We start from the raw sequence: 27,715 nt of genomic DNA on the forward strand, positions 1-27,715 counted from the left end.
CAGGTGGTTTGTAAGATCGTGACAAAGTCTGGCTGATCCCGTGACAATATTGAACGATTAAATGGAGAACGACTTGCAAAGTCACAAACAGACTACATAGAAACCTTGTATCCAAATTTGTACCATGAAAGATATACCTGTTTTGTTGTTTTGTTGTTTTGTTGTTGTTGTTTGAACATGTGTTTCGAGCTCGTACCTGAATCTCAAAATACGTAATGTCATCACTAGCATGATTACGTCACACGAAAGCGCGTGACATCTTGGGTCATTGCATTGTGCAGATAACAATCCGATACCAAGGTTGCGTATGCCGCGAGTTAGTTACAGTTCAGGGAGGTGGTACCGTACGTATATATCACGTAATAATTTGCCCAATGCGGTTAGCGTTTCACACCTTATGTTCTCCTCGGCATACCGTAAAATCCACTTGCGCTCTAGGTCGCCACTCCTTCCCGTCAGCCTTTTTTCCCTTTCTCCTCTTCGCCTTCATCATTATTTTCATCACATCTTCTCGACTTTGCGGTTATCATGAAGTCGACTGTTATCCTTTCATCAATTGTATCCGCATTAGCCACCACTGTTCTTGCGGATCAGACCGTTTTCAACAACGCTAACAATGCGAACGCCAACGCTAACGCTGCCGGCGTCAAGTCAGCACCTAGCTACTCCAGCTTAAAGCAATCATCGGCTTTATTAGAGGCCGTTAGAGCTCTTGGTGATTCCTTGCATGGAATTACGGAGGAAACTGCTCAAGTTTGGGCTGATATGGAAAGGGATTTTCCGGATGCCGTTGACCAGCTCACTTTCCTGTCTGAGCCCAAGCCTGCAACCAAGCGGCCTGCCTCTGAGTTCGACTTCCACGTCTCATCTACATCGCTCCCTGGGCACGCGCTTCGTGTCAAGAAGCCCATTGATCTTGGTGTTGATACTGTCAAGCAATATTCCGGATATCTTGATGTTGAAGAGGAGGATAAGCATTTCTTCTACTGTATGTATTCCACAAATAGCCTACATCAAATTTCGAGATTGTTTATCTAACAACGTGCAGGGTTCTTCGAATCTAGAAACGATCCAAAGAACGACCCCGTCATTCTCTGGCTTAACGGTGGGCCCGGATGCTCGTCTATGACTGGACTCTTTTTTGAACTTGGACCTTCATCCATTACTCAGAACGGCGAGCTTGCATTCAATCCGCATGCGTGGAATAATAATGCATCTGTCCTTTTCCTTGATCAGCCTGTTAATGTTGGCTACTCTTATTCTTCTAACTCTGTTTCGTCTACTGTTGCCGCTGGTAAGGACGTGTATGCTCTTTTGTCGCTTTTCTTCAAGCAGTTCCCAGAATATGCAGATCTGCCATTCCACATTGCAGGTGAATCATACGCTGGTCACTACATTCCTGTTTTTGCTGCTGAGATTCTTTCTCACAAAGAGCGCAATTTCAACTTGACTTCCGTCCTTATTGGAAATGGTCTTACCGATGGTCTCACTCAGTACAAGTACTACGAGCCCATGGCCTGCGGCAAAGGTGGCGCTGATTCTGTTCTGTCTGAGGAAGAATGTGCTAACATGGAGTCTGCATACCCGCGCTGCGCTTCCATGATTGAAAACTGCTACAATTCTGAATCCGTTTGGTCTTGCGTTCCAGCTTCCATTTATTGCAACAACGCCATGATGGGACCTTATCAGCGAACCGGCAAGAACGTTTACGACATTAGAACTACTTGCGAAGATTCTGAGAACCTTTGCTATCCTCAAATGGGCTGGATCTCGAACTATCTTAACTCTGAAAAAGTGAAGGCCGCTGTTGGAGCCGAGGTCGACTTGTTTGAGTCTTGCAACTTCGACATCAACCGTAACTTCCTTTTCAATGGTGACTGGATGAAGCCCTACCACTATGCTGTTCCTCATATTCTTGAAGCCGGTGTGCCAGTTTTGATATACGCTGGTGACAAGGACTTTATTTGCAACTGGCTCGGAAACGAGGCTTGGACTAATGCTTTAGAATGGGAAGGTGCCAAGGGATTCCAATCTGCTCCCACCAAGGATTGGACTCTTGAAGGCAAGACCGTTGGCACTGTCCAAAACTCCGGCATTTTTACTTTCCTCAGAGTCTTCGAAGCCGGTCACATGACTCCTTTTGATCAACCTGCTGCTGCTTTGGATATGGTCAACAAGTGGATTTCGGGTAACTTTGGTTTTAAGAACTAAACATGCTGTCCAAATTTTTTTTTTTTTAGTCAGCAACAGTTTTTAAAATCTCGTGTTTAAAGCCATTTATTTAATTGACCTAAATGCATTATGGAAAGCTTTTTTGCATTAAATTGGCGTTATAAATTATATTTATAATTTTAACCATAAATCGTGTTAATTTCTTTTTTTTTTGTTTTGTTCGGGATTATAATGTTCTTTGGATATCGTTTAATTCTGATATTCAATTCGCCGATAAAGGTAACGGAACGGGAGTGTGGTGGGTTTGTGGTGGTTGCCTTTTTTTTTTTGTATTGATTTATATAATTATAAACTTGATTTTAAATCTTATTGTCATTGCATGATTAAATGTTTCATCTTTATTACAATCTTTTTCAAGTATTATGTGAAATGGTCTGTGCTGATATCGTCACGATAGCGCTCGCCCTGGTTGGTCATTAATATAAACATGAAAAAGGGTCAATCACTGTTGAGTCGCCATAATTTGCTGAAAAGAAAAAATTTTAATATCATTCTTTCTCTGTTGTTACTGATGGTGGAATATTGAATTCTTTCACAGTGCTCAATACTTTAATCGTCATCATCAGAGTCAGGCACATAGTAACCTTCAGCATAGTCATCACGATAACCATCGTCGTCGTCGCTATCAGGGCCATAGCCATAGTCGTAGTCGTCGCCATTTTGTTCGCCTTCGCCGTTGGCTTCAGAAATTACTCTGGCAAGCGATTGTTGTAGTGCATGATTTAAAGCGAGATCATCGCCAGCTATGACTTCGTATGGGCTGTGTTCAAAATTGGCCTCCCCTGCATCGTGACCAGGCGATGCAACTCTGTCATCGTCATGATCCCCATAATCTTCATCAATATAATCATCGACTCCAGAAATAACTCTGGCAAGAGATTCTCGGAGAGCATAATTTAAGGCAAGATCATCATCACTAACAATGCCTTCATATGGATTATATTCAAATTCGCTGACTGCGTCATCAAATTGTTCATCGTCATCGTCGTCACCATCCACAGTACCAACCGCAACGCCTTCAGCTATAGCCCTAGCCATTGCTGCACTATGGGCAACGGGTTCTTCTTCGCCAACAAGATCACCATATGCATGGTTTTCAACATCGCTACCCGCATCATGATCATGTTCAATATCCTGATTTCGGCCAGCTCGCCTCCAATTTCGGAAACTGTTCCACATTGCTTGCAAGATGCTTTGCTCATCCACCTGTTGCCCGTCTTCTGCATATTGAGTTGCCACTGTCGCTTGTCTTCTGGTATTGGTCTGGTAAGGTGACACGTTGTCCTGCGGTGGTAAAATATCATCTGTCCAAATCTCTTCGTCCACGGCATCACGAGGTAAAAGCGCAAGCGCGGGTTTAATGTCAGCCAATAGAACATGCCTGGCCAAGTCCCTTGTCACTTTTCTCTTGGAATCTAACACGTTTGCCGGAGGTGATGGCAAAATTTTCTCCAATTCAAAAGCAGCGTAAGTTAACAAACTTTTAGCCTCTGGGCTTGACCAATGTGTACTTGACCGATTCAAGTACAATTCGCTAAGCAGATGCTGATATGTGGAAGGCGGTTCATTAAAAGACATGATTGAAGACGGCACGTCCAGTGCAAGAGCAAAAAGTAATGCGTTAAATACCCATGGAAACTTTGAAGCAGCATTCACTAATGCTGTTTTAGCTAATTCATGTTGCTTTGTTTTTGCATAAGCAAGTGCTAATGAGAACGCTATGTTCGGTGATATATCAATCCTTGACTTAAACATCACTGATTTGGACAATTCTATTAAAAATTTCTCATTGCCTGAATGCAATGCATACGTATCAATCATCAACAAAATCTGATACGGATCTTCCTCAGCGGAAACTTCGAGAAGCAATTTTAAAAATTCAAACGCGGTAAGCCAAGTACCCTTGCGTTCCAAATTGCGAACATGTCGGTATACTGAAAGATAAAACCCTCGGTTCTCATAATATTTAAATGGCAGACGTACTCGACCAGACGCAATATTGAATAAAGAGTGAAATGCCTTGTTAAATGTAAATAGAGCACATTCGACGCTTCTGGCTGCTTTGGTGTGTTCGCCCTGATGTGTAAAAATTTCAGATACTTGCAAAAGTAACGATACATGGTACAAATTATGTTGCAATAATTCAATCAATAAATCAGGATCTCCAGCGCGCAAGAAAACCAAAAATTGTTTCTGAACATCCATATATTCTCTGGAATGAGTAAATTTGAAATACGTGATTTCTAATTATTATTGTTAGTACTTATCGAATAACGCAACTTTAATAACATTGTTTAAACATACCGCCTTTGGAATCGACAGTTTCCATTTGCATGGATGACGCGCCAATCAAAGGAGGCCAGTCTTCAGCTGGCTGAACAAGAACATATCTTCTACTTGCAACCGGTCGTGCTGGACCACCTCTGGGACCTCGTCGAACTTGTTCTCGCTCTTCTTGGAAAACCCGGCGGCCAAACAACTTGCGCATTTCTCGTTCCGGATCCAAATTTCGAGTGTCAACAGAAAGTAACCTGGCATCTGTTTGTGCTTGAGCGATCGCTCGTTCAGTCGCATGACGTTTTGACTCATTCACGTTATTACGACCAGTTTCTGGATGTTTCAAATTAATTTCCGCAAGCGCCCGGTCAATCTCATCTAGGTCATCATTATCTTGACCAGCTTCCTTTGAAACTGTAGCTGCTGCTGCTGCTGCTGCTGCTTTTGCTTTTGCTTTCTTTAATTTCTCTTTGTGTTTCTTGCGCTTCGTTGACTTTTGATTTAGTGTCTTTGGCTCATCTACTTTCGTGACGTGCTCATTTTCGTCTCCAGACTGGCCCTGTTCCAGATCTTGATCCTCTTTGTCTTGATCGTTATCTTCTCCAGCTAATACGGCAAATAAGCCGTTTTTGGAAGACGGCACACCTTGTTGCTGTACTTCTTTTTCCTCTTCACCTTGTGACGACTCATTTCCGTCATCGTCAGCTTCCCGTAATGCCGCGAATGGTGACACGTTCTTGGTAGGCTTCGCAATTACTGACTCTGAGTCTTCTGAAACTGATAGAAATCCTTGTGCTCGTTGTGCTCGACGTACAGCTCGAGACGACATGCTAAAATTCTTACTTCCGAAATTCTTCTTTTGTAATCCGTCGAAAATTATATATGTGTATAGTTAAATTTTGAGATGTCCTGGATGATTTATATTATACTTTTGGTTTCGCGCTAAGTTATGAATGTCACAAACAACATTCAATCTATTTTAGTAAACCAAACCTACGCAATTAAAGCATTTAAAAATATTATCAGCAATGCAATAACGTCTTAAAATTGTATATTGACGACAAGGTCCCCATTTGCAGGTAAAATGTCAGTCGAGTTTTTGCCCAGCTGTCCTTGGGCGAAGGATTATTTACTATTAAAAGCTTTTGGGTATATCGAGAGATCCAATTTTTGAATCAAATAATTTTCATTTATTAAAGTGAATTTGAATTTATTTTGTGCATCATCAAATGTCGCAAAATAGCCAATAAGCCTGTTTGTATTTATTGTCGGCGTCATCGATTGTCGTATTCCAAGTATATTTGGGTGTAAAGAGGCTATTAGTTAGTTAAACAACAGAAAAAGCAATTGAAAACATCTTGTTGTTGGACCATACAAACAATTAAGATTCACAATAAATTAAAAACTAAAATTATTACAAAAAACTCCTTCAACAAAATTTATCCCTTATAGTTGCTTGTAAAAAGCACGCGTATACAAACTTTTGCAGTTATACAAACTAAAACAAAAAAAAAAAAACCGCTGGAACATCAGCTATTTACCTATAGCTCAATGTATAACACTGCTAATCCTTCTTGAATGCAAGAAAAACTAAATCGTATTCGTCCAATTCATACACAATACGGTCCAATCTAGTATAACCTTTGATCGCCGGGCCAAGAGTATTCGAAGAAACATCAGCAAAGCTCGCTTTCGAACCACGAGTTTCAAACATGGTGACACTAAATTGAGACGGGCCAAAGATTCCAACAACATATGAAATAACTTCCCACGGTGTCATTTTGGAGACCGAAGCTGGCACGTTGGATTCAAACGACGCATAAGAACAATGGGGCTCCGGAGTCACATGCACAGTGAAATAGTTATGCGAATGATCAGTAACACCGTTGGCCGAGTATCCGCAAGGTGAAAAAGAAAAAGAATCAATCCTCGAAAATGGGTAAAGTTTGGAAAGTCCGCAGCGACTAGTCACCTCAGCACCACCAACATGGCCAGGGTCAAGTTCACCGCTGCTAGAGGAAGAAGAAGAATGATCAGAAGCTGTTTCGGGCACAAGCCTATCATTGTAAAACTGTGCTGCTTTAGTAGGATCCAGACCGGTCATTAAAATTTCAAGAGTTTCATCTTCAAATCGTCCGTCAATTGGAACAGTCACAGTGGATGATGACTTAATAGTAGCGTCGCGTTTGGTAGAATAAAGATACCAATGATGGTCAGAGTTAATGCGGCCAACCATATATGCCGATCCATTTGAAAAATGTTTATCAAGATACTTCACTTCATCCTTCCAAGACCTGTGAGGGTGCAATTGACGATCAGGGAATAAAAAATTCTTGCGGGAGTAAAAAACCCTCCAGGGTTCAACATCGGCTGGATATCCGGCAACCTCGTTTGCAAGTTTAAGCAAGCGCGGAAGCCCAGCAAGAAGCGTTGTGGTTCCACAAGTTTTAAGAATGAGCTTATGAGGAAAGACAAACATCGATGATTCTGAAAGTAAATAGGCATCCATTTCGTCTGTCCCAATCACGGAAAGCACCTTGCAATGAACCAGATCCAACATGTCCTCCCAATCTTTCCGAGGCACCGCCTTAAGACCATCTGCCGACATAAAGCTGGGAAGACTAAATCTATCAGGAGCCAGCCATACTTCTAATAACTTCTCCGGACCTGCGCATGTAAGCATGAGTACAAGAGCCAGAGACAAAACTTTTAGTGCAAACGATACCTTCAAATGCGCTTGAAGAGTCAATATTGACTGAAGCCTCATGATTAACCGCGTAGGAGGTTTCATGAGCTGCAATGCCTTCATTGAGATCAGTAGCAGTTGGTGAAACCATCGATGTCGCGGTTGTGATAATATAAAATGAAGGTATAAGGTCAAAAAAACAAAAACGGTAGACTCAAAACAGAACCAGCAAGTTGTCCGATCGTCACGGCAAATTACGCAAAAGATAAAAATCAGATCCTCGAAAACTCTTCAAACTATAGGTAAAAATGACTGCGAGTTGTCTACTTTTGAGAATGAAAAAAAGTAGACTTTAGTCAAGGACGGAATAACGAAAAGAGCGATATAGCAAATATTATCTGGGTCTGAACAAAATATTAACATATACACAAATATATATATAATTAATTCAACTCAAGGTCGATCATGGACATTCGTTGAGAAAGTCAATGGGCGGGACAGGAAGAACTTACTTCACGGGTCGAGGAAAACGGCGCACGAGCTCCTTGTCCATACGAGCCTGAAGAAGGAGCAGTATAAAAACGAAGAATTGCTGTTGAAGCTTCTTTCTTTTTTTTTTATTTTTTTTTTTCCCTTTGCGACTTCAGATCACTGCCCAGTACAAAAAAAAACTTTTGCTTCAAAATCACTAAACAGTAAAAATATAGCAGTCCTGTACGTTATTTACAGATTAAAAAAAGTTGAGTGAGCAAAAATTTTGGCGATTGGCGCACAAACATATGCGCAAGTAAATCTTTGCATTTAGGGTGTTACATGATGCATGTTTTCACGATTACGCCAAAAATGCATTTTTAGGTTTCGAGGTTTTTTTGCAACTTTAAATTTTCGGGAACTTGAACAAGAAGGACAGCTGCTGATTCGGTGTTCATTGCCAAATCCATCGTAAATCAATGCAGATGCGATATGACGATCGTGTATCGCAAGTATAAGCCGCCGCAGGATTTGCATTTGCATTTGCATTTGCATTTAGCAACTCAGTCAGAACAGAGTGCGACCGGCGGTCAAGTTCCTGCTCCTCGAGAGAGTGCCGAGACAGATCTCACTGCGATCAGGCAGCTGATCTCCAGTGACCTGTCTGAACCCTATGGGATATACGTGTACAGATACTTTATTTACCAATGGCCGCATCTGTGCTTTCTGGCTTTCGAACAAAACAAGGAGGTCAAGTCCGAACTCGTAGGCGCAGTGGTTTGCAAGTTGGCAACTCACAGAGACGTGAAGCTGAGAGGGTACATTGCCATGTTAGCCGTGGCCACTTCGCACAGAGGCAAAGGCATCGCAACCAATCTGGTAACCATGGCAATCGAGGCCATGATCAGTGGCGGTGCTGATGAGATTGCACTCGAGACAGAAGTAGACAACGCCGCGGCCATGCGATTATACGAGAACATGGGCTTCATTCGCAGCAAGCGCATGAACAGATACTACATGAACGCAAACGATGCGTATCGGTTGATTCTACCTATAAATGAGCCTAGTACCGTAAGACACCACGTATTGTCAGAGCAAGCGACTGAGGCACAAAACATGGACTTGTACTTATAAATATTAATTAGTTGGATTAATCACTTTTTACGTAAGCACTCTGGCATCAAATGAATAGGGTTACATGGCTTTCGCTACGCGTAACTACAGTCACGCAGACGCGTTACGGACGCGTCTGAAAGATTCGATCCCGTCGTCCCTTATATATATTGGCCCTGCGCTGGTCCCTTCCATTTTGCTTTTCTTTTATAATTTTCATCTTTTACTCACTACACTTCGACAACTTTCTGTTTGAATTTTTTTTTTGGTCATTTAACTTTGACTCGTTATAAAGTTGAAAAGCCTTGACTTTTATTTTTTAGTTTATTCGTTCGTGTAAGTTTTGACATTCAATTCATCGTTCGTCGTGCCTGTGGAGTGACGCGTCAGCATCCTTGGACAATGTCGACTGTGCATGGAGTAATAATATCTAATGACGAGTTTTGTTTGATTCAATTGGTATTTTGTGATATCTTAATGATCGTTTTACCAAAATCTTCGCTAGATAGTATCTGAAGATATTTTTTTACTCCTTGTTAAATTTGACATTTTTTTTTTTTTTTTTAAACGATTGATTTGCTGATTGTGTGATAATTTTATAGATTTGATTGTATTATCATCACCCGTCATGCTGGAAGCCAAGCTCGATCAAGCCGTGCTGTTTAAAAAAGTGGTTGATGCGATTAGAGATATCGTCCAGGATTGCAATTTTGACTGCTCTGAAACCGGAATTGCTTTGCAAGCCATGGACTCATCTCATGTATCATTAGTGTCCCTTCTTCTTGCCGCTGATGGATTTTCTGAATATCGATGCGACAGAAGTGTTGCGCTTGGAATTAACTTGGCCTCACTTACCAAGATCCTGAGGTGTGGTAACAATGACGATATTCTTTCCATCGAAGCTCCTGATAAGCCGGATAATTTGACAATCCGATTTGAGAATACTCAACAGGATCGAATGTCAGAGTACGTTCTCAAGCTTATGGACATTGATCAAGAACTTCTTGGCATCCCCGACACTGAATATCCTGCCACCGTGTCCATGCCGTCATCCGATTTTCAACGTATTTGCAGGGATATGAATGCCATATCAGAAACCATCACCCTGGAATGCACCAAATCTGGCATCAAGTTTTCTTGTGATGGTGATATCGGTACCGGCAGTGTCACGATCAAGCCAAACAAAAGTGCCGACAAGCCGGAATTGTCAACCACGATTGAACTCTTGCAACCAGTTTCGGTTTCGCTTTCAACAAAATACTTGCTCGATTTTTGCAAGGCCACGAGTTTATCTTCTCAGGTTATTCTTAAACTCTCGGATGAGAATCCAATCTTGGTCGAATACCCATTAGCAAGTGGTTACTTGCAATTCTATCTTGCTCCTAAATTGGACGAGTACAATGAATAAAAAAATATTGTTTATTTTCATTGGTTTCTATTTTTGTTATTGTTTATATGTTTTATATTCGTTTGCTAGGTGTTCATTTTTTTCTAGGTTTTTTTCGGTCAGTTTTTTTGTGTTTTTTCTTTTTAAATGTGTATTTATGATTATTAATAATTTATTTTATTTTTTACCTGATACACTATATTGCACACATTTGAAACAGTACATAATTCATGTAAATGCAATTTTTATTGGAAACTATGGTACAGTTAAAGTTACAACAGATTTTCTATTATACAAACAAAAAAAAAAAAAGACCCTTCCCCAATTCGTCGCTACATTTACCTTATCCTGCATGAAATAAAATGTTTTGCAATGCATGTTCTGAAATTAATTCCGCATCTGAATTAATATCGAGTTCAAAGGGGTACGGTTCGACTTGTGAACTAAGTTCGGATCCAACCATGGGCAATCCCATCATATGATCTTGAGCAGGCGTAGGCCACCACCCGTATGGCTCTTGCGCATTTGGCATCTGCATAAATCGAAATTAGAACAACCCAAAGAGTAAAATTCTGAAAAAAAAAAAAAAAAAAAAAACTTACCAATGGAACATCTAGAAAAGTATGTGAATGGGCTGCCCAAATATCTGCTGCAGACCGCAACTCCAAGGAATTTTCAAGCACGTCCCAATCCTTAACTGAAAACTTCCTGCCTTGTGCTTGTACTTCATGCTGTCTTTGGTTATGGCTCACTACCGGCTTGTCATAACTTAGGGATACAAATTCAGTCGTAAACGTGGATTGACTAATTACTCGCATTTTCGCCAATTCATTAAGATCTGATTCATGAGTTCGAGGCAGCACCCAGTTTAATCCTTTCCGTTCATCACCAACAGCCATCTGACACCATAGTTGCAATGTTGAAACCGCAGCTCTTAGATCACCTTGTGCTGCATCAATCAAGTTCTGCACGGCCCGTTTTTCTAACAAGTGACCTTCACATAACGCGATAAGCCACATCATTTCCATCTTTATCTCATTCGAAATTGTTAAAAATTCCAAAATACTTGCAGAATAAATCTCAACAAGTTCTGGCGGTAGTAAATATTTATCCGTGCATGTCAAGACCACTGGTCGTTTCGAAGTTTCTAAAAATTTGACCAACGTAGGCCAAAACCCTTTGTCTTCTTCAAACAACACGTCAACGTCTTCCACAAACAATAAACTCTTCTGCTTAAACTCTGCCGGCTTTCCATTCTCTTCTGACCCGGATGTTGACTTATGAACCAAATGTGACTGACTCATTTCTCCAAATTGATCAACAATATCCTTGCCACTTCGTCTTTGCCCAGCATGAATCTCAAATGCGAAATACCCCATTTCTTGCACAATTGCTTGCACGCTCGAAGTCTTGCCGCTGGCACTCTTGCCACAAAGAATCAACACGTTTGCATGCCGACTCGGGCGTTCGCTAAGAGGTCGTAAGCGCGACTTCCTCCGCCTTTGCAGTTCTGTACCTTCTTTAATAGATTTACGCTTTCTTAATCTTCGGCTTCGAACAACAAAATCATTATCGTCATCGTCTGTGCTTGAATCCTTTCCCACGTCATGATTCATGACATGCTCAAATTGATAACCTTCGTAGTCATCTTCTGATGAAGAGATAGGTTCAAAGTCAAATTTTTCGTTTTCTTCATCCGAATAAGTAATAAATCCATCCAAGCTATCTTGTTGTTTTAATTGTTTCTGAATCATTCTCATGCGTGACGTTGTTATTGTTTTCGACCGGTCGATATTGTCATTCATTCGAGCTCGTAACCATTTTTTCAATATCAGGGCTGAATCATTGGCAACTGCCACTTGTAACGCTTTAATGGGTGCATACTTGGCAGTCCATAACTGGTCTTCATAATCAGCACGATCAAACGCGTTTTGTTGTGACAGCCACCGCGAAAAAAGATATTCAAGATATGGATGAGCAGACAAATTTACATGTTTCAATGCTAACGCTTGAAGCTCCTCGGTATTCATAACCAGCCTTTTTGGATACGGTAGTAATCGAGTAATCTCCATGTTTGAAAACAATTCTGATATCGATTCTTGCTTTCGCGCAAGGCAGTCGTTACCAGCATAGTCGACAAACACCCTTTTCAGCTTCCTTGGTCGTTTTTCAATATGCAAATTTAAATTAGAACTACCTGATCCATGTCCAATCACATGCCGATCAAACAATGATGGCCATCGTGGTTCTTTTGCTCCGGGAGGATCCCACACTTTAGCATTAAGTTGTTGCATGCCATCGGTATCATTTGCTGATGAATCGCTATATTGACTATTTTCATCTACAGTAAATCGAGGTTTCACTAAATATGCATTAGGACAACAAAAAAAAATAAAAATAAAAAAACTTGCTTATCATGAAACTTTACCTCCGCCTATAAAAAATGGATGCATATTCTTTTTAATACCGTTATCGTTTAAGCGTGAATTTTCAATCTTAGAATATAAGCCCACATCGCAATCAATAACTTCATTTACAGACTGTTTTTTAGTGATGACATTTTTCTTTTTTGAAAAAAACGAATGCATTGGTCGTCCACTAGGTTTTAATTTTTTTTCTTCAATATTCATATTCTTAGCAATCTCGTTGTCATCCGAATCTGAAGATCGAGGCGGTGTAGGTGGAGTTTGATCTGAATTGATGCTTTCATGGTCATTATTGTCACCATCTTTATCATCTTGCAAAACATAGTTAACCTCCGCTTCTGCGCCATGTGCTAAATCATCCTTGCCTTCATTATCTGAAACTAACACAAATTCTTTGCGCTTTTGTCGCTTGTTCCATGATGATGAAAACTTCATAGTGCTGTTATTAAAAACCGGCCGGCCTAGTTTAATTAATGTGTTGGATTCCACTGATGACAGAATTGCTATTTTTTCAAGATATGTTTTGCCAAGCTTGAGTTTCACGATACGTGACGCACGTTTGGGCTTGCCCAAGATAGATTCTGACGATTGCAAAACAGGTGATGCATTAACGGGATTCTTAATGTTCCATAGTTTAAAAAGCGTGTTGCCGGACATATTTTGTGATTTCTTTTGTTTGCGCACGCGGCGATTCCGTTTTCTCCCAGCTGTTGCCAGCATGTTTGCATTATTATCGGACTCGCCATTTGTGGAATCTTCTGAACAACTTGAAACTGGATCGTCAGATAGCATCGCGGGAATTAAAACTTCATCTGCAAATGGAATCTTGTTTTCTGCTATCGTGAGTTTATTCTTCAGTGTGCTATTGCTGCTGCTGTTGTCGCTGTTGTTGTTGGATCTGAACTTTAACCGGACCAACTTTTTTGCTCGTGGCACTTGTTGATTCTTTGCATTATCAATCGAGACGTACCTTGGCCGTTTCAAACTCTCGCCCGGATTTAATTTCGCATACCACGTTTCCGGATCAGATACATCATCCGTATCATCATCCGAATTGTCTAAGTTGTTGATCTCGTTATCAATTGTGCTAATCATGCATTGCAATGTTGAACCTTTGGTCACGGCACCTGTTTCTAAAGTTTGATTATTATCAATAACTTCGATTTCTGAACCTACGAATTGGTTATTCAGGTTCGTCGACGGCGTGGCAGGTTTGACGTCAATTTTGGCTGTCCGTCCGAAAAGACCGGCTTGTCGTAAGGGCCGCCGACCTGACTCTTGTTTTTGCATCGGAAGCAACAACGAAAGACTGCTTCACCATGAAAAAAAAATACCAAGCTTCGTGATAGACAGCGTTTTTCCCCCCTCTTATTGTTTGCCTTTGGCAGTGTTAAATCGACGCGTTTTAAAAGAATTCGCGTCAACTAAAAGTCGCGTTTACTTCAATTTTACCCTTGCCCATGTTATTTTAACCACCCACTTTGAATGATAACAAAAAACATCAAAATATTTAAAAGTACAACCAGAAAAAAGAATAACCATGTATATGTCCCCTGAAACACCTTCCAAAAGCCTATATATACCATACCAACCATGAAACAAAAAAAATACTTAATGAAAAACCTCTTTGACAACTCCCAACCCCCGCGTCCTGCCTTCTCTAAACAATACCTTTTGACCTGGCTTAATATATTCTGATCTTAACATAAATCTAAACCTGACCGTGGCACAGTCACCGGTGCGAATGTAAGGCCTGTCAAGTTCCACGATGGAACAAGTTTGTGCCACGGCGCCGACATGAAGCATGGCCTGATACCGTGGCTTGATTGTAGTAGCATGTTGCAATATTAGCACTTCGGCAAGAAACTCGCGCACTGCTTTGGGAGATGACGCATCGTTGCCATCACTACCTTGCAACAGTACCATGCCCTTTCGAACATCCTTGCGGCGCACTTTCCGTAGCGCGAACGACACGGATTGACCAGCATGTGCAACATCAACTGGTTGTCGTTTCCGTTCAATCGATCGAATCGAGGTTAAAAGAAACTGGCCTAATAAATCAGGTCCAACATAAACAGAATCACCGGTATGAACTGATCCATTGCTGATTACGCCCGATACTACCGTGCCCACAAATGGAACCGAAAACGCATCGTTAATCTCAAACTCAAATTTGCCACTGGGATCAAACTGGCCATGGAAAGGTAACAAGTTTAAAAACAATCGAACAAAATCAAGACCTTGTCCACTAACACTCGATATTTGAAAAATTGGACAAATTCGTTGTGAAACAAAATGAGCTGATGACTCAATCACTTGCTGAGTGGAACCTATAAATACTGGCATCTTGCGGCACGCTGACGAACGAAGGATCTTGCCCAATTGGTTTATTGTTGCTTGTAAAACATTTGGTGGACACTGTGAAAGTCAGCAGAAAGTAGGGAAAAAAAATTTTTTTTTGTTGTGACTTGCCATATCGATCTTTGTTATGCAAATAAATATAGGCACACTTAGCGCCAATGCTACTCCAAGATGTTCTTTGGCCATGCCAACCATGCCAGCATTTGCACCCACCATTAACATTACAAAATCTTAAAAAAGACAATTGCCGTTAGTTAATGTTCAATTCTAAAAATATCATAAAGTACTCACCAGGTTGGCCCCCCATTAATCCAAACACAGTAGTTTTTAAATATTTTTCATGACCAGCCAAATCAATAAACGTGATAACTTTTTTACTGTTTTGCACAATTTCTTTCCAAGATGCTTTCCTGGATCCATCATTGGCGCCAACTATTTCACCGGCTTGATCAAATCCCATTATTTCCATCCCAACACTTGAAGTCCGGCCAGTTTCAATCTCATGTTTATGCCTAAACAAGCTCACCCGAGCCTTACCCCTGCCGTCATCAAGCCCACCTTTTGTAAGAACTCCTAATAATGTTGACTTGCCAGCATCCACGTTACCAACAACGGCTACTCTAATTTCAAGCAATTCCGAAACATCGACGTCAACTTCTCTGACCAGAATTTGTCCTGTTTTATATTTAACATGTGACTCCTTTTTGGTCGCATCTTCTTGGTCAGAGGAAAAAGATGCAGAATAAAGTTCGGTCACTTGGCAGTGTAAATTATTTGAGTCGCATACGGTCCTCAGACTTTGCAGCGCAGTGACGTACTCTTGCTGCGTTAAATGTAGTTGCACGCTTGCATCTTCCAAATCATGCTCTAATGAAATCACGCATTCACCCTTTCCATCTTGTAATAATTTTTCAATAATTATCTTTAAATATTCTGAATTTGACGCCTGAACAAGGGAATCCCTAAATGATGGCCGATGTTGCTGTAACGGTGACGTTGCAGAAGCACCATTAGCCTGATTTTGGTTGTCGTTAATGGTTAACGAAGCTAATGCATCAAGCTCACTTTGAAATGACAATTCTGAATCTGCAAACAATTTTTTGTCCGTTGACGAAGTGGTTCGCCCGTGAGATGCGGTTGAAGACGGCAAGGACGGACCAGGATGACGTATCGTGTAGCGTTGATGCACGTACTCGGCAAACTCATTAAGGGACGTCATTTAATATGATTGTTCAATTTTGAATCGATAATCAAAAAAACCGTAAATGAGACTTTTTCAAAACGAAGAAACCACATTTAATTTTTACATGAGGTGGATAATGATACCTTTCAATGATTGGGATCCTTCATGATGTCTGGTTTCGCGATTAATTAAACCTCGCGAGTTATGACTCTACGTTTGGTCCGCATGAGCACTGACATTAACAAAAATGTGTTCTGAGAAATCTATCATATTCTCAAGTATATAAGTGTCTTTAAGTACCGCATTGAATTTCAAATAAGACCATCCAATTGTTAATATTTTCTCTCAAATTTATAAATTACCATATACCGCGTTCATGAGCTGGTGAAATAGTAACATGCGGAAAAAAAAAATAACTTCCTAAAAGTACTAATATACATAATAAATAACCAAGTGATCATGCTTCTTTTTTTTCATTGCTTCCAAATTTGTCCTTTAAGTATAATATGTTACATTGACGAATTAAAAATTCAATGTTGCGAAGGAGGGCTTATAAGTACCACCGCATCTCCTCTAACAAATAACATCTCACTTTGCTTTGTAGTGGTCTAAATAGTTAGCCATAGCATCAAAAAAAATAAATAAATAAATAAATAAATAAATAAATAATACGGTAATATCATACGTTTACTTCGTCATGATCGTTCAAAAAAAATATCGTTTCTTCCACATCTCCTAAAACCAAGTTGCAATGCGAATCGTAAGCCTAAATAGAAAAAAAAAAGAACATTAATATCCACATTTTTTTTTCACGAATGTTTTGTTAAGCAAAATCCACACGTACGTGTAATCGTCCTCGTAATTCCCTGTCACCTTTCAACTTGACAAACACTTTCTCGTTCAATGAAAGTCGAACTAGATCTAAAGGCTCAGCGACTGACGTGTTATCAATCTGATCTGCCAATACCACGCTACTCATGATTCGTAAAAAAAAGAGCAATAATATTAATGTGCTGAAAACAGTATGCGAATGTGAAATAAAGATATATATAAATAAATCTGAAGTAAGAGCGAAGCTGGTCGGGGAACGAAATTAGCGTCAAATAATTTGTTACAAACACAAACACAATAGTTTACATCAAAGACGTAAATAAAGGCAAATCAAAAATGCGTACCTTTTATCAGAAGTATATTCTAGTTGATCTTTTATGTATTTTATATATTGTTGATCCAATTTAGAATGTCATTCAATTTCAAGCACAACAGTATATAGAGTTACATTAGGGTTAGGCTTGTTCGTATCAATCGTTGTGCCAAAAAGAGCTATCGAACACATGTGTTCTATTATTCTCATAAAAACTACGTTTTTTTGTATTTGCTTTTATTTATATATATTATTGCATGATCCAGTAACTTCTATGTAAGAGTGAAAAAAAAAAAAAAAAATTAAAAAATCCTAAATAATGAAAAAGTAAACAAAGTTGAAATAAAAAATAGAAATGTTTAGTATTAAGTAAATGCAAACTTCCACAATATCAAACAAAAAAAAAAGCAATCCCTCCAAAAAAATTTAATATAAAATAAAAGATCGACATAAGTAAGAAAAACAAAACGACTACAAAAAAAAAATCTTCCTTTCTTACTTTTGATTGTGAACGCTGCGGCACGACACGTTCGTTTAATACGTAACATTCATGAAGCTTGCGTAGGGATCTCACTAATCTCATTTTGCAACACGCGCCAATTTTCGGCAAATAATTCAGCATATTTCAACCGTTCTTGTGCGTAATCTTGAAACAACTTGGCCACGCTATACTTCGTCTGTTGGAAATAGGTAAGCTCATCCCGCATGCATTCTTTAATCAACCATGACCGCGTGATTTGGTCCTGAATGGCCTCCCTATCGCGATGAATATTATTATTCACCCTGTCCAAATCAGATTGCTTGAAATCAGATCGATCTTTCATGGACTTAAGTCTGGTTTCATTGTTTTGAATCCGTCGTTCCAAGTATGGAATCTGGTTAACATTTAGCTTCTCCATTCTGTCAAACAATTCCTTAATGCTGATGAGATTATCCCGATGACGCTTAAAATCTTCCAACACGCCAATTTCCCAGCCGCGAGATTCGTCTTCCAAAAGAGCCTGCGCGTTGTTCAAGTATCTAGAAACGTTTTTAATACCGTCATTAATAAGTGAAAGGTCGTTCGTGTCAACAGAATACGTCTGCTGCGTGACTTCTTGCAAGGTGTTAAGTGACTGCGCAAACCGTTGATGATCAGCAGCAACCGATTCTTGTCGCTTTTCCATGCGATCAATCAGCAGGCACAGATGCGTGTAAAGTTCGGCCTCGGTCTTGACACCCTTCTTAACTTCTTCCCATTTTTCAATTTCAGCCTGATCCCATGACGCAATTAAGCCGTCCGGAAGTGCACGGCCAGTGAATTCGTCCTCTACGTTGACCTGGGCTTGCTTGCGCCAAACGGACAGTTCTGTCGGCACGGTTAAAAACATAATCACAAGTTGCTCCTTGTTCAGGACTGGATGTTTGGCAATTTCGTTAATAAATCTGGACAAGCCCCTGCGACGACGTTCCAAAAAAAAATCATCCGATGAAAGATAATGACCATTGACTGCGAACCTCTTTGGAGGCAGCAAGGGCAAAATTCTGAACGGGTATCTTTTCAAAAGACAATTCAAAAGCCAAACAAAATCACTGTACCGCCTTACAACTCGATAGCCACCTCGAGCCACGGTTCCGTCACCGTTAGGTGAAGAAGCACCTTCCAGCAAATAATTCACATGACGGAACATAAACACGCCTTCCTTTTCAGGAATGATGGTCACGCGAATCTTGTCGCCCTCATGTGCATCATAGTATGGTTGTGTGCGAGTATATGGGAAATTTGGCACATACGTGCGGGGTTTAACCTCGCCGGATTCGTCTTCTTCAGCATCAGAATCATCGTCTTCCACTACTTCCTGTTCCTGTTGTACAACAATGGGGTCAGTCGGGATTACAAGGCTCGACCTGGTTGTGCGAGTCAAATCGTTATAGTCTGCACCCAAAACCGAGGAGTAATTCGGGTTGTATTCGTTGGACGACACGTATTTGTTGGCAGTGTACGTCTGTGCCGGCGGAATGTAGTCATCCTCGTCGTCCTGATCATTGAAATTGTTGTTATAATTGTTACCGTTGCCATTACCGTTGCCATTACCGTTGCTGTTTCTATTATAGTTGTTTTGCGAAGAAGAATACTTATTATTGGAAGAGTAAGCATTAGAAGAGTAAGTGTTTGAATTATAGTTGGAAGCGGATGAATAATCATTAGTTGTTGATGTATTGTTGTACGATGATTGAGAATATGCAGAAGCTGTATTATTCTTGACCGGGGCGGCTGATGCCCAAGGGTCTGGGCCAACGCTAATGCCAGGCGGCGAAGATGGCGAAGGCGGGTCCACCGCTGTGGTTGGAATCTCTGCAGGAATGGTCAACGGTGGGACTGATGCCTGTTTGGATTGGGCCCGTAATGAAGAATAGGATTGCCTAATAGGGGCTGAAGCAATGGCAGATGGAACAGCTTGCTTAATTTGCTTCGAGAAACGACTTGGCCGGGATGATGATAATGTTGTTGTTGTTGTTGTTGTTGTTTGTGCAGGTTGCACGTTAAATTTTACTTTAGGAACAGGCAGACCTGGCAAAAGAAACACAAATTAGAACTATAAATCGTAAGCACAAACAATAAGCTATTAAAACTTACTAAACCGTCTGGAGTCGACAGAATCCAAGTTCAAATCTTCATCGCCTTCCTGAGCCAGGCCAATTAATGCCAACGCGACCGCCCAAGTGCCAGGGTCAATTCGATTGTCAGGCTTATTTCGAATAATCAATTCCACAATCCGATCACCTCTAGGGTCATTGGACAATCCAGCCTTGTCAACTAAATGCCTGACGTTCTCTACTGTCAGAAACCCATCACCACTGCCACCATTGGATGCACGTTCGGCGTTGAATGAATCCGTGTACACCTGGGGCAGGACCACGTTATCTAGCAATGACGACAACGTGGGCTTTTGTGATACCCGCGGAACAGGCAATGTCCAAGGGTCAGAGTCATTATTATCAAACAATCGGTCCGCCGACGACGACACGGCCGACCGCACGGTCGCGGTGGTGGCCAGGGACGAGCGTGGCGTCGGTTCAGGGTCGCCAAACAGCGACGAGCGAGTGCCAGACGAATTGGACTCGTAGTCGTCACCAAACAATGACATTTGGCCAACAGAACGAATACGGAAAATTAATTTGTTCTTTGTAAACCCAGATAAGCGGGGAGGTAAACAGGAAAGAGTAATGAAAAAAAAAAAACGATAGACAAAGTTACGTTATGGCATGTACACTCATTTACTGTTTACGGTTTCTTGCCATGTCGAGGACAGTCGAAGGGTTCGGGTTGGGCCCCCCGTTATCACGACAGCGTTACCCTGACCTGCATCCATCTATCAGCAGCCAGGCCACTGTGTGGTGAAGCCAATGGGTTTCCCTACGCAATTTCCAATGCCTGTCTTGACTTATGCTTCTCAAGTCATGCATGTACTGCCATGGCTTCACTGTCATGACCCTTCGAACTGGCTATAGTCATGAAAAACGACAATCCGTCCCGCGACTGATGCAATTGGCGTACCCGAAACCTAATTTCATCACGAGCCCCGTTGTGCTGACACGATTATATTTTATGTAGTGTAACATTATGAACTTGCCAAAAATGATTAAAGATAGTTAAAAGTCAAAAAAAAGAACAAACTCCCTTCCTTTCCAGAAATAAAAAATAATAAAAGAAACAAAAAACCTTTCGTTTCATGTAAAACAAATGCAAACACTGTGAAAAAAAAAAAAAAATAAGAAAAACATTAAATCAAATCAATTTCAATTTTACAAAGGCGGTAGCGCGTTTCGGCATGTAGGACATTGCAATTTAAATCTCATCCATGATTCCAAACATGGCGTATGAAAAATATGCCTGCATGGAGTGACCATGTAACTTCGGCGAGCCAGTATCGCTACCGCAGTGGACGGCGCATTGTCATCAGCAGCACCTTCGCGGTGGCCGTCTGACTCGCGACCAAGAATTTCCACCGGCTGCATGCATATGGCACAGTCTGGCATGCCCTGCACAATCACACTTCCATTACTGTCAGTAGTAACTGATGGTTGATCGTCCAGCACGCCAGCTGCGCTTTCCAAATCACGCGGCATGATGACTGACAATGGTGGATGATAGTCATATGATGGTGGCAACAAATGCTTGGGCACAAAAAACCGGGGTCCCAAAATTTCTTGACTAACCAATGCGCAAATTTGCAACCAAACCCATCCGGATACCACGCAGGCCCAAATGGGTTCGACCTCATGAAACACAATGTTGTCCGAAAACAAGCATAGGTATAACACCGGTGCCAGACGCGCCAGACTAGTGCCAAACACGAACTCCCATTTAAAAGCTTGCCGGCATCCTCGCATGATATTTCTATAAATCTGTGGTACCCAATATGAATTGACCAAGATAAACAATAAGCGTTGAAAAGCTTGTCGAAATGGTTTGGGCCAAGTGGATGAGTTTAAAGTCAAAAATAGTACCACCAAAAGTACAAAATAAAATCGCGAATAAATCATGCTGACTTCACTCCTGCTTTCATCTTCTGGGTTTGCTGGCGTATTATTCCCCCCTACATTCACCTGGGGGGTTTGTGGTATAGAGCCTACTGGCAGGGGCAATGTGTCCTCATTCTGAGCTCGTGCTTGAGCCTGTTGTTGCTGTTGCTCTTGCTGTTGCTGTTGCTGTTGCTGTTGCTCTTGCTGTTGCTGTTGCTCTTGCTGTTCACGGGCCCGTTGCTCTGGTCGTTGGATTCGATAAATTAAAATCAAATACCTCAAGCCAAACACGGAAACCAACAGAAAAGACAAAAAAGCAACCGTCATAAAGGGCAAAAAACTTGATTCAATAAAGATGGCCAAAGTAAGATACGCCATGCATAAATAGCCATCTACCAAAGCCATGCCACCCACTGTCCAAAAGCTAACCTTGGACACGGTCGACGGCGTGTTGGTGTCGTTCATTTGCCTAATCATCAGCCAGATCTGCAATAATGTAATCAAGCTGGCAATCTGGGCCGCATGACCGGCCCGGACCCAATACCGTTCAATCTTTTCGCCAACCAAGGAATTAGTTTCCAACGCGATACCGCAATTTGGTGAATACACAATCGACGACGCCATTACCTTGGGAATGCTGACATGTGGTTGGCCCGTGGGGAATCGCAACTCGGATTCTACAATATCCATATCTTGTGGTGACATGCGACTGGTATGAACTTGCATGTACACAATAAATTCGCAACTGTTTGGTGACCCTGCAGATCCACTATTAGAGTACGACGGATTAATATCTCGTTCATAACTGTATTCCAAGTCAGCAATCGTGGCATTCAATTCCTGCAATAACGGCGTAAGCGATTGATTAAACCGATCATAGGTTAAAGTGAAATGAGGCAAAGCAAAAATGCCGGCAAATTTTTTGGACGACGTGACCAGCACGATGTTGCCAGTTTCGGCAAAATGTAGCCCTCGTAATGGAATGTCATGATTGTTACTGCCCTTCTTATTTTGAATATTTAAATTTGCCTGTTTTTTTTATTATTATTATTTCACTCCTTATTAGCGCTTGCGTTAAAATAAAGGTATAGCAAAAAAAAAATATACCTCAACCATGTGAACTGGACCTTCACGACGTTCGCTGATGTCTAACGTGATAAATCCTTTTTGATCGGTAATATTTCTGGAATCCATTTCCGAATCCCATACTGGTAATGTACTCAGACCTAAATCTGATGTAGCATTGCGTGCCGCATCGTCCACATAATTTCTCGATTGCGGCAATGCCAACTCGGGCAAGTTTAAATCCATGCTGGACCAATGCCCCCGCATCATGCCGGTAATGTTATGATAAAATGACAATGACGCATGATCCGTATGATGATGATGAGCCTGATCGTCCCATAAATCATACGCGCGGTCAGTGATCTCGCTAGGCATGACCAACGGAATGCCTTCCAACCCTTGCGGTCCGGATTCAAACGTCGTGTTCATCAAGACATCCCGTCGTAACGCCTGTGCCTTTATAAAGTCATGAAACGCCTGACGTTGACTCGGTGAACTTGTCTCTGGCGTGAGAAACATTATGATAATCAGAAAAACCAGTAAGCCTGCCCGACTTGGATCAATCATGATCGGCATTTTTGACCGTGGGCAATTGTGGTTATTCTAATAAAGTTCCAATCAAGTTGCTGGCCAGGCCTCTTCGGGAAGACGAGCACAAGTAGTAACTGCCGTCAGTAACTGCCAATTTCACTTCACTTTGTTTCCACTAAATCTGCTGCCCGATCAACTTTATATTTTTTTTTACATGAAAATTGATGCCTTCGTGTAAGGAAAATTGATGATTCTGCAATTCGAACACTTGTCGCGAGGATGAAATTCGACAAAAAATGTTGCTTAGTCAACTAATTAAAGCCCCACGATTTGCGTCGGCAGGGCCCGAGGAGAATTAAACCGTATAAGAATACATATGATTGATAATTATATATAATAGAGATATATTTATATCATAATGAGGTGTATACTTTATTAGAGAACTGTGTACAAAATTTTGGCAATGTCATTTTGGGGGTTATGGCGGCGTTCGGCGCCAGAGTCTAATGACGGTAGCAGCACGAATGCGACTACTAATCGAATTGAACGAGCATGGGTTGCCTTAGCCGTGAGTTTTATATAATGACATTTTTTAAAGACCAATCAAGAATTTAGTTTTAATTGTTTGGTTAATTTATAGAAAGAAGAAAACAAGTTACGGAAATCGCCAAAAAATTTGACTGCAAGAAACAAGGTTGCCAAACATATTGTTGACATTGCCGAACTTATAAAGACCGAGGAAGATTCGCCAGGTTGTACGAAACGGGTTAACTTGCATTATGCTTTAGATCACGGCGTGTTTACCAAGATTGCTGAAATCTGTCGCAAGACTGGCATTATTAAGGAATCCGTGACCGCGTTTGCCATATTGTTTCGCAGCACTGAGGATGACCTCATGAGTAATCAGCAAGTGATTCAATCAGTAAATTTTTTTTTGGCCGCGTTGGATCGGGTCAGAGGTGATCGAGTGTTGGAACAAGAATTTGTGGAAATGTTATTTGCTGTTGCTGCCCGGTTGCGAAGTGAACCAGATAGCTTGACAAAATGGATCTTGAGCAACCCGGTTGACCTGATTGATTCAGATTACGATGACGAATATGATTATGATGACGATGAAAGTTTGGGCATGCCTGAAGCACCACAGGTTTCAATGTATTACACGGAGTCATTAGGGTCGCTATCGGATGATGAAGATATTCCTAACGCAACATACCATCTTCCCCCAGAAGAAGAAATCACGGCAGCAGATGGGTCGTTGACAAGCTCTTTTATTAGTTTTGCAGATCCGGATAGTGCAAGTCGACCGAAATTGACCACGCCGCCACCGCTGCCGCAATCTCTGCTCGCATTTGAGGAGGAGTCCAGTGATGACGACCTCGACGATACTGACGACAAAATCGACCACGCCGTTGATAGCAACAAGGCAGTCATTATCAATGCTGATAATAATTTTCACATTGATGAAATCAACAGCAAACCTGATTTCCCGTTATTTTATTTTTTAATGGGATTTATTCACGATGAAGGCCGTGCCGGCGAATTTGCACGCACAGGCATATTGTATCTTGTTGAATGTGCGTTGAGTAGTTCGCAATTTGAACAATGGGTATTGGGTAGTGATTTTGGCACGTTAATGGCATCTGGATTAGGTGCCATGTATAGTCAATTAAGCCGTACCATGCTGCGCGCATTTGAAGCTGCCAAGCATGAACCCAAAATTGTCACCATGGCAAAAGAATCAGAACGAAAGTTTGTGCCAGTGCCAATTGGCCAAGTAAATGAAGCCGATGGTGACGGATCTTCGAATGGTGGCGTTAGCAACGACGGAGTGACAAATAAGGATCATTTGCGAGCTTTTTTGTCGTACTTGGAATTTTGGCAAGACGTTATGACGCATTGCGGTTCGCAAGAAATTTGTCGGGCACTGGTACGAGATTTTGAACAATTATTTTTGAACCAGTTGCTCGTGCCATCATTGCAGGCCATAATTTCCAACGGCAACGCCACGATCGGTGCTGAAGTTGCCGTGCTTACTTATTTGAGTGCCATTTTTGACACGCTCGAACAAGATGATTTGATTGATGTCGTTGTTAATGCATTAATGAAGACCAGACCCGTGCATGGTGAAGATTACGTCACACTTGAACAATTACAAAGACCTGCAGATTCATCGTCAAGAGCGACAACAACACAGGAACTATCAGAGGCGAGCAATGATGAGTTCAGCCTGGCACGACTCTTGGTGAAAAGTTTAGGTTCAAGTTCAGAACAGACCGTGATTGCAGGGGTCAGGTTAATTTCTAGCTTGGTTCGGAATCATTACTCGCACGTGGTGAATACGATTTTTAAAGTCGACCAGGTGAACAGTAGCAACGGCAGGTTTGAATCGTTGCGCACGCCGTTTACGGTGTATAATTGGGAGTTGGAATTTTTGACTGCGCTTTTGGTTGATGACAGCGGCAACAGTGGCGAAATTAAAAGTCAGAAATATGACTCGTACTTGAGAGATGCCAGGGTTGCAGTAGAATCGCACCGGCTGCTGCCAGTTAATGCCGACGTGACAGTAACGAATCGGTTGTTTAAGCATCGAATATCGAGTAATGATGAAATTTGGCACGGCCTGTTACGATTGTTGGCCCGTTTTTTTGCCAACAGTGTTGAACTTAACTTGGTGGTGACCAAGGTTATGGTCGAACTGATGAGTTGCGGTTGGCTGGATTTAAGAGCATGGATGCTTACTGATTTGGATAATGTGGAAATTACAAGGGGAAAGCCAGCGTATGATGAAGATGATGAAGATGGAGACGAAGACGAAGACGAAGACGTGGCTCAAGTGGAATTGCTAGATGAGTATGCAGACGACCGGTCGGAGGATGAGTATTGGGGCACGGCAGCAACGGACCGGACCGTGAACGTGCGCGTGACCGAGATTGGCAATGGCATGCGAGTTTTGGCACAGTTGGCATCCAAAGTGGACGGCTACAGAAACAAGATCCCTGGGTTTGACGAGAAATTAGCCGAGCGCCGGCAACTGCTGAACGATAATGATGACGAGCATGATGATCACGATGACGACCACGAGAACGATGACGACCGCAAAATCAAGGAAAACGACAAGGGCAGTAAGGACAAGTTGGACATGAACGCGGTTGCATTCTCCAGTCCAGTTGTGACCGGCAAGCGAGACGGCGGCGGACAGGCTGATCAAGACCACAGTTCGGGTTGGCACAAGTACACGTTTTCGCCAGCGGACACACAGCAACGGGCTGAAAAACTGTTCATGTCGTCGCCGTCGCTATCTTCCAACCCTTCGACACCAAGCCAGACGCCGCGCCGGCTGCCGTATGGCAGTAGTGGCGGTTATCATCATGGCCGGTCCAAGAGCGTCATGATGGCGGTAGGCTCAATAATGTCGCCCACGCGGCGCGGTGATGGCGATGGCGTGTCGCGCGCACGGTCATCGCTAGGGCACCGCCGGGCACGGTCCACCATGGCGATCAGCTCGCCGTTCACGACGACGAAGAAGATGCGGCACCAGTCGTCGCGGGAATCGTTGCGGGCGTTTGCGTCGCTCATGACTGCGCCGGTGCAGGAAGAAAATGCCGGCGGGTTGGTAGACAACGGTACGGGTACGGGCATTTACGGAGGCACTAACTCGAGCACAAACATGATGAGCGTGAACAGGCAGGCCTCGTTTGGATCGTCACGGCTGAGCAGCCCGGATAAGGACGTTTTTCGGCAGCGCGGAGCAGCACTGTTGGCTAGCAGTCCGAGCGAGTTTGCCAACGCGCTAAATGAAGATGGCCGGGATGATGAAAACAACGACAATGCGACCGAACGCGCAACATCGACTGCAGCACAAGCAGCAGCACAAGTAGGATTGCCGCCGCCGTTGCCGCCGTTGTCGTCGTTGTCGCCGCCAACCGTAGACGGCGCTAGGTCGGACGGCATGGCCACGGAGCACGAGATGGACGACATCGTGACCGAGCCCGGGTATGCTCCGGCCATCGTGCAGGTGTCCGGATTCAAGGACGACGACGACGATGATGATGATGATGATGATGAACACCACCACCGGCGACGCTACGTGAGCGTGGGCCACCTGCTGAGCAACGTGGTCGTGTTTGACGCGTTGGTGCAAGAAACCCGGGCACTGGTGCAGGCGCGGGGTGCGGCAGGCGTGGACGTGGTGGACTACGGGGGATGATTAATTTATGTAAGAATGACATGCGGAATGCATGGATTGTAACTAGAATAGTCAGCCAAACCATAACACAATATAAGCATAATCGGCAGGTCATGCCAATCGTTGCGGGTTGCGGTCAAGCGTCGA

The 27,715-nt window shown here is 42.2% G+C and overlaps 11 protein-coding genes across 11 annotated transcripts; 4 read left to right on the forward strand and 7 right to left on the reverse strand.

Annotated features, from left to right (window-relative positions):
* Positions 1-491: 491 nt before the first annotated feature.
* Positions 492-2,672, forward strand: V1514DRAFT_352038 (Alpha/Beta hydrolase protein). The gene is made up of 2 exons (XM_066929475.1): positions 492-988; positions 1,049-2,672. Exons 1-2 carry the CDS (start codon positions 529-531, stop codon positions 2,209-2,211), a joined length of 1,623 nt encoding a protein of 540 aa, XP_066783617.1. The 5' UTR covers positions 492-528; the 3' UTR covers positions 2,212-2,672.
* V1514DRAFT_330261 (transcriptional repressor TCF25-domain-containing protein) lies at positions 2,509-5,504 on the reverse strand. Its single transcript, XM_066927464.1, has 2 exons — positions 4,537-5,504; positions 2,509-4,475 (listed from the first exon to the last, which is right to left on the reverse strand). Exons 1-2 carry the CDS (start codon positions 5,336-5,338, stop codon positions 2,782-2,784), a joined length of 2,496 nt encoding a protein of 831 aa, XP_066783618.1. The 5' UTR covers positions 5,339-5,504; the 3' UTR covers positions 2,509-2,781.
* Positions 5,505-5,697: 193 nt separating this feature from the next.
* Positions 5,698-7,705, reverse strand: V1514DRAFT_330262 (S-adenosylmethionine decarboxylase). Its single transcript, XM_066927465.1, has 2 exons — positions 7,235-7,705; positions 5,698-7,176 (listed from the first exon to the last, which is right to left on the reverse strand). Exons 1-2 carry the CDS (start codon positions 7,344-7,346, stop codon positions 6,074-6,076), a joined length of 1,215 nt encoding a protein of 404 aa, XP_066783619.1. The 5' UTR covers positions 7,347-7,705; the 3' UTR covers positions 5,698-6,073.
* Positions 7,706-8,102: 397 nt separating this feature from the next.
* On the forward strand, positions 8,103-8,898 carry V1514DRAFT_330264 (acyl-CoA N-acyltransferase). The gene has a single exon (XM_066927466.1). It carries the CDS (start codon positions 8,159-8,161, stop codon positions 8,798-8,800), a length of 642 nt encoding a protein of 213 aa, XP_066783620.1. The 5' UTR covers positions 8,103-8,158; the 3' UTR covers positions 8,801-8,898.
* A 90-nt stretch (positions 8,899-8,988) lies between these two features.
* On the forward strand, positions 8,989-10,389 carry V1514DRAFT_330265 (proliferating cell nuclear antigen, N-terminal domain-containing protein). Its single transcript, XM_066927467.1, has 2 exons — positions 8,989-9,115; positions 9,382-10,389. The coding sequence occupies exon 2, from the start codon at positions 9,408-9,410 to the stop codon at positions 10,185-10,187; it is 780 nt and encodes a 259-aa protein (XP_066783621.1). The 5' UTR covers positions 8,989-9,115; positions 9,382-9,407; the 3' UTR covers positions 10,188-10,389.
* Positions 10,390-10,421: 32 nt separating this feature from the next.
* V1514DRAFT_367509 (uncharacterized protein) lies at positions 10,422-13,982 on the reverse strand. The gene is made up of 3 exons (XM_066929868.1): positions 12,595-13,982; positions 10,769-12,528; positions 10,422-10,698 (listed from the first exon to the last, which is right to left on the reverse strand). Exons 1-3 carry the CDS (start codon positions 13,880-13,882, stop codon positions 10,510-10,512), a joined length of 3,237 nt encoding a protein of 1,078 aa, XP_066783622.1. The 5' UTR covers positions 13,883-13,982; the 3' UTR covers positions 10,422-10,509.
* A 53-nt stretch (positions 13,983-14,035) lies between these two features.
* On the reverse strand, positions 14,036-16,340 carry V1514DRAFT_51469 (P-loop containing nucleoside triphosphate hydrolase protein). The gene is made up of 3 exons (XM_066930043.1): positions 15,245-16,340; positions 15,065-15,183; positions 14,036-15,010 (listed from the first exon to the last, which is right to left on the reverse strand). Exons 1-3 carry the CDS (start codon positions 16,170-16,172, stop codon positions 14,204-14,206), a joined length of 1,854 nt encoding a protein of 617 aa, XP_066783623.1. The 5' UTR covers positions 16,173-16,340; the 3' UTR covers positions 14,036-14,203.
* Positions 16,341-16,343: 3 nt separating this feature from the next.
* Positions 16,344-17,364, reverse strand: V1514DRAFT_293279 (uncharacterized protein). Its single transcript, XM_066925366.1, has 4 exons — positions 17,312-17,364; positions 16,981-17,212; positions 16,822-16,902; positions 16,344-16,744 (listed from the first exon to the last, which is right to left on the reverse strand). The coding sequence occupies exons 2-4, from the start codon at positions 17,113-17,115 to the stop codon at positions 16,667-16,669; spliced, it is 294 nt and encodes a 97-aa protein (XP_066783624.1). The 5' UTR covers positions 17,116-17,212; positions 17,312-17,364; the 3' UTR covers positions 16,344-16,666.
* Positions 17,365-17,503: 139 nt separating this feature from the next.
* On the reverse strand, positions 17,504-20,519 carry V1514DRAFT_352046 (uncharacterized protein). Its single transcript, XM_066929476.1, has 2 exons — positions 19,898-20,519; positions 17,504-19,831 (listed from the first exon to the last, which is right to left on the reverse strand). The coding sequence occupies exons 1-2, from the start codon at positions 20,406-20,408 to the stop codon at positions 17,829-17,831; spliced, it is 2,514 nt and encodes an 837-aa protein (XP_066783625.1). The 5' UTR covers positions 20,409-20,519; the 3' UTR covers positions 17,504-17,828.
* Positions 20,520-20,817: 298 nt separating this feature from the next.
* On the reverse strand, positions 20,818-23,679 carry V1514DRAFT_330283 (uncharacterized protein). Its single transcript, XM_066927468.1, has 2 exons — positions 22,894-23,679; positions 20,818-22,815 (listed from the first exon to the last, which is right to left on the reverse strand). The coding sequence occupies exons 1-2, from the start codon at positions 23,425-23,427 to the stop codon at positions 21,067-21,069; spliced, it is 2,283 nt and encodes a 760-aa protein (XP_066783626.1). The 5' UTR covers positions 23,428-23,679; the 3' UTR covers positions 20,818-21,066.
* A 52-nt stretch (positions 23,680-23,731) lies between these two features.
* Positions 23,732-27,694, forward strand: V1514DRAFT_367514 (Retinoic acid induced 16-like protein-domain-containing protein). The gene is made up of 2 exons (XM_066929869.1): positions 23,732-23,950; positions 24,023-27,694. The coding sequence occupies exons 1-2, from the start codon at positions 23,846-23,848 to the stop codon at positions 27,587-27,589; spliced, it is 3,672 nt and encodes a 1,223-aa protein (XP_066783627.1). The 5' UTR covers positions 23,732-23,845; the 3' UTR covers positions 27,590-27,694.
* Positions 27,695-27,715: the final 21 nt, after the last annotated feature.

This window comes from Lipomyces japonicus, assembly GCF_038497905.1.
Source record: "Lipomyces japonicus strain CBS 7319 unplaced genomic scaffold V1514scaffold_17, whole genome shotgun sequence".
NCBI classification, from domain to species: Eukaryota; Fungi; Ascomycota; class Lipomycetes; order Lipomycetales; family Lipomycetaceae; genus Lipomyces; species Lipomyces japonicus.

Bases quoted from the DNA above. Each gene is read 5' to 3' on its own strand.
- V1514DRAFT_352038 (XM_066929475.1), top strand. From the start codon at position 529: ATGAAGTCGACTGTTATCCTTTCATCAATTGTATCCGCATTAGCCACC. The intron at 989-1,048 runs GTATGTATTCCA...AACAACGTGCAG, and splicing joins GGATAAGCATTTCTTCTACT to GGTTCTTCGAATCTAGAAAC.
- V1514DRAFT_330261 (XM_066927464.1), bottom strand. From the start codon at position 5,338: ATGTCGTCTCGAGCTGTACGTCGAGCACAACGAGCACAAGGATTTCTA. The intron at 4,476-4,536 runs GTATGTTTAAAC...AATAATAATTAG, and splicing joins AACTGTCGATTCCAAAGGCG to AAATCACGTATTTCAAATTT.
- V1514DRAFT_330262 (XM_066927465.1), bottom strand. From the start codon at position 7,346: ATGGTTTCACCAACTGCTACTGATCTCAATGAAGGCATTGCAGCTCAT. The intron at 7,177-7,234 runs GTATCGTTTGCA...TTACATGCGCAG, and splicing joins CTCTTCAAGCGCATTTGAAG to GTCCGGAGAAGTTATTAGAA.
- V1514DRAFT_330264 (XM_066927466.1), top strand. From the start codon at position 8,159: ATGACGATCGTGTATCGCAAGTATAAGCCGCCGCAGGATTTGCATTTG.
- V1514DRAFT_330265 (XM_066927467.1), top strand. From the start codon at position 9,408: ATGCTGGAAGCCAAGCTCGATCAAGCCGTGCTGTTTAAAAAAGTGGTT.
- V1514DRAFT_367509 (XM_066929868.1), bottom strand. From the start codon at position 13,882: ATGCAAAAACAAGAGTCAGGTCGGCGGCCCTTACGACAAGCCGGTCTT. The intron at 12,529-12,594 runs GTAAAGTTTCAT...ATGCATATTTAG, and splicing joins TCCATTTTTTATAGGCGGAG to TGAAACCTCGATTTACTGTA. The intron at 10,699-10,768 runs GTAAGTTTTTTT...CGATTTATGCAG, and splicing joins CTTTTCTAGATGTTCCATTG to ATGCCAAATGCGCAAGAGCC.
- V1514DRAFT_51469 (XM_066930043.1), bottom strand. From the start codon at position 16,172: ATGACGTCCCTTAATGAGTTTGCCGAGTACGTGCATCAACGCTACACG. The intron at 15,184-15,244 runs GTGAGTACTTTA...GTCTTTTTTAAG, and splicing joins ATTAATGGGGGGCCAACCTG to ATTTTGTAATGTTAATGGTG. The intron at 15,011-15,064 runs GCAAGTCACAAC...TGACTTTCACAG, and splicing joins GCATAACAAAGATCGATATG to TGTCCACCAAATGTTTTACA.
- V1514DRAFT_293279 (XM_066925366.1), bottom strand. From the start codon at position 17,115: ATGAGTAGCGTGGTATTGGCAGATCAGATTGATAACACGTCAGTCGCT. The intron at 16,903-16,980 runs GTACGTGTGGAT...TTTTCTATTTAG, and splicing joins AATTACGAGGACGATTACAC to GCTTACGATTCGCATTGCAA. The intron at 16,745-16,821 runs GTATGATATTAC...CTAACTATTTAG, and splicing joins ACGATCATGACGAAGTAAAC to ACCACTACAAAGCAAAGTGA.
- V1514DRAFT_352046 (XM_066929476.1), bottom strand. From the start codon at position 20,408: ATGTCATTGTTTGGTGACGACTACGAGTCCAATTCGTCTGGCACTCGC. The intron at 19,832-19,897 runs GTAAGTTTTAAT...TTCTTTTGCCAG, and splicing joins TGTCGACTCCAGACGGTTTA to GTCTGCCTGTTCCTAAAGTA.
- V1514DRAFT_330283 (XM_066927468.1), bottom strand. From the start codon at position 23,427: ATGCCGATCATGATTGATCCAAGTCGGGCAGGCTTACTGGTTTTTCTG. The intron at 22,816-22,893 runs GTATATTTTTTT...TAAAAAAAACAG, and splicing joins GTCCAGTTCACATGGTTGAG to GCAAATTTAAATATTCAAAA.
- V1514DRAFT_367514 (XM_066929869.1), top strand. From the start codon at position 23,846: ATGTCATTTTGGGGGTTATGGCGGCGTTCGGCGCCAGAGTCTAATGAC. The intron at 23,951-24,022 runs GTGAGTTTTATA...GTTAATTTATAG, and splicing joins GAGCATGGGTTGCCTTAGCC to AAAGAAGAAAACAAGTTACG.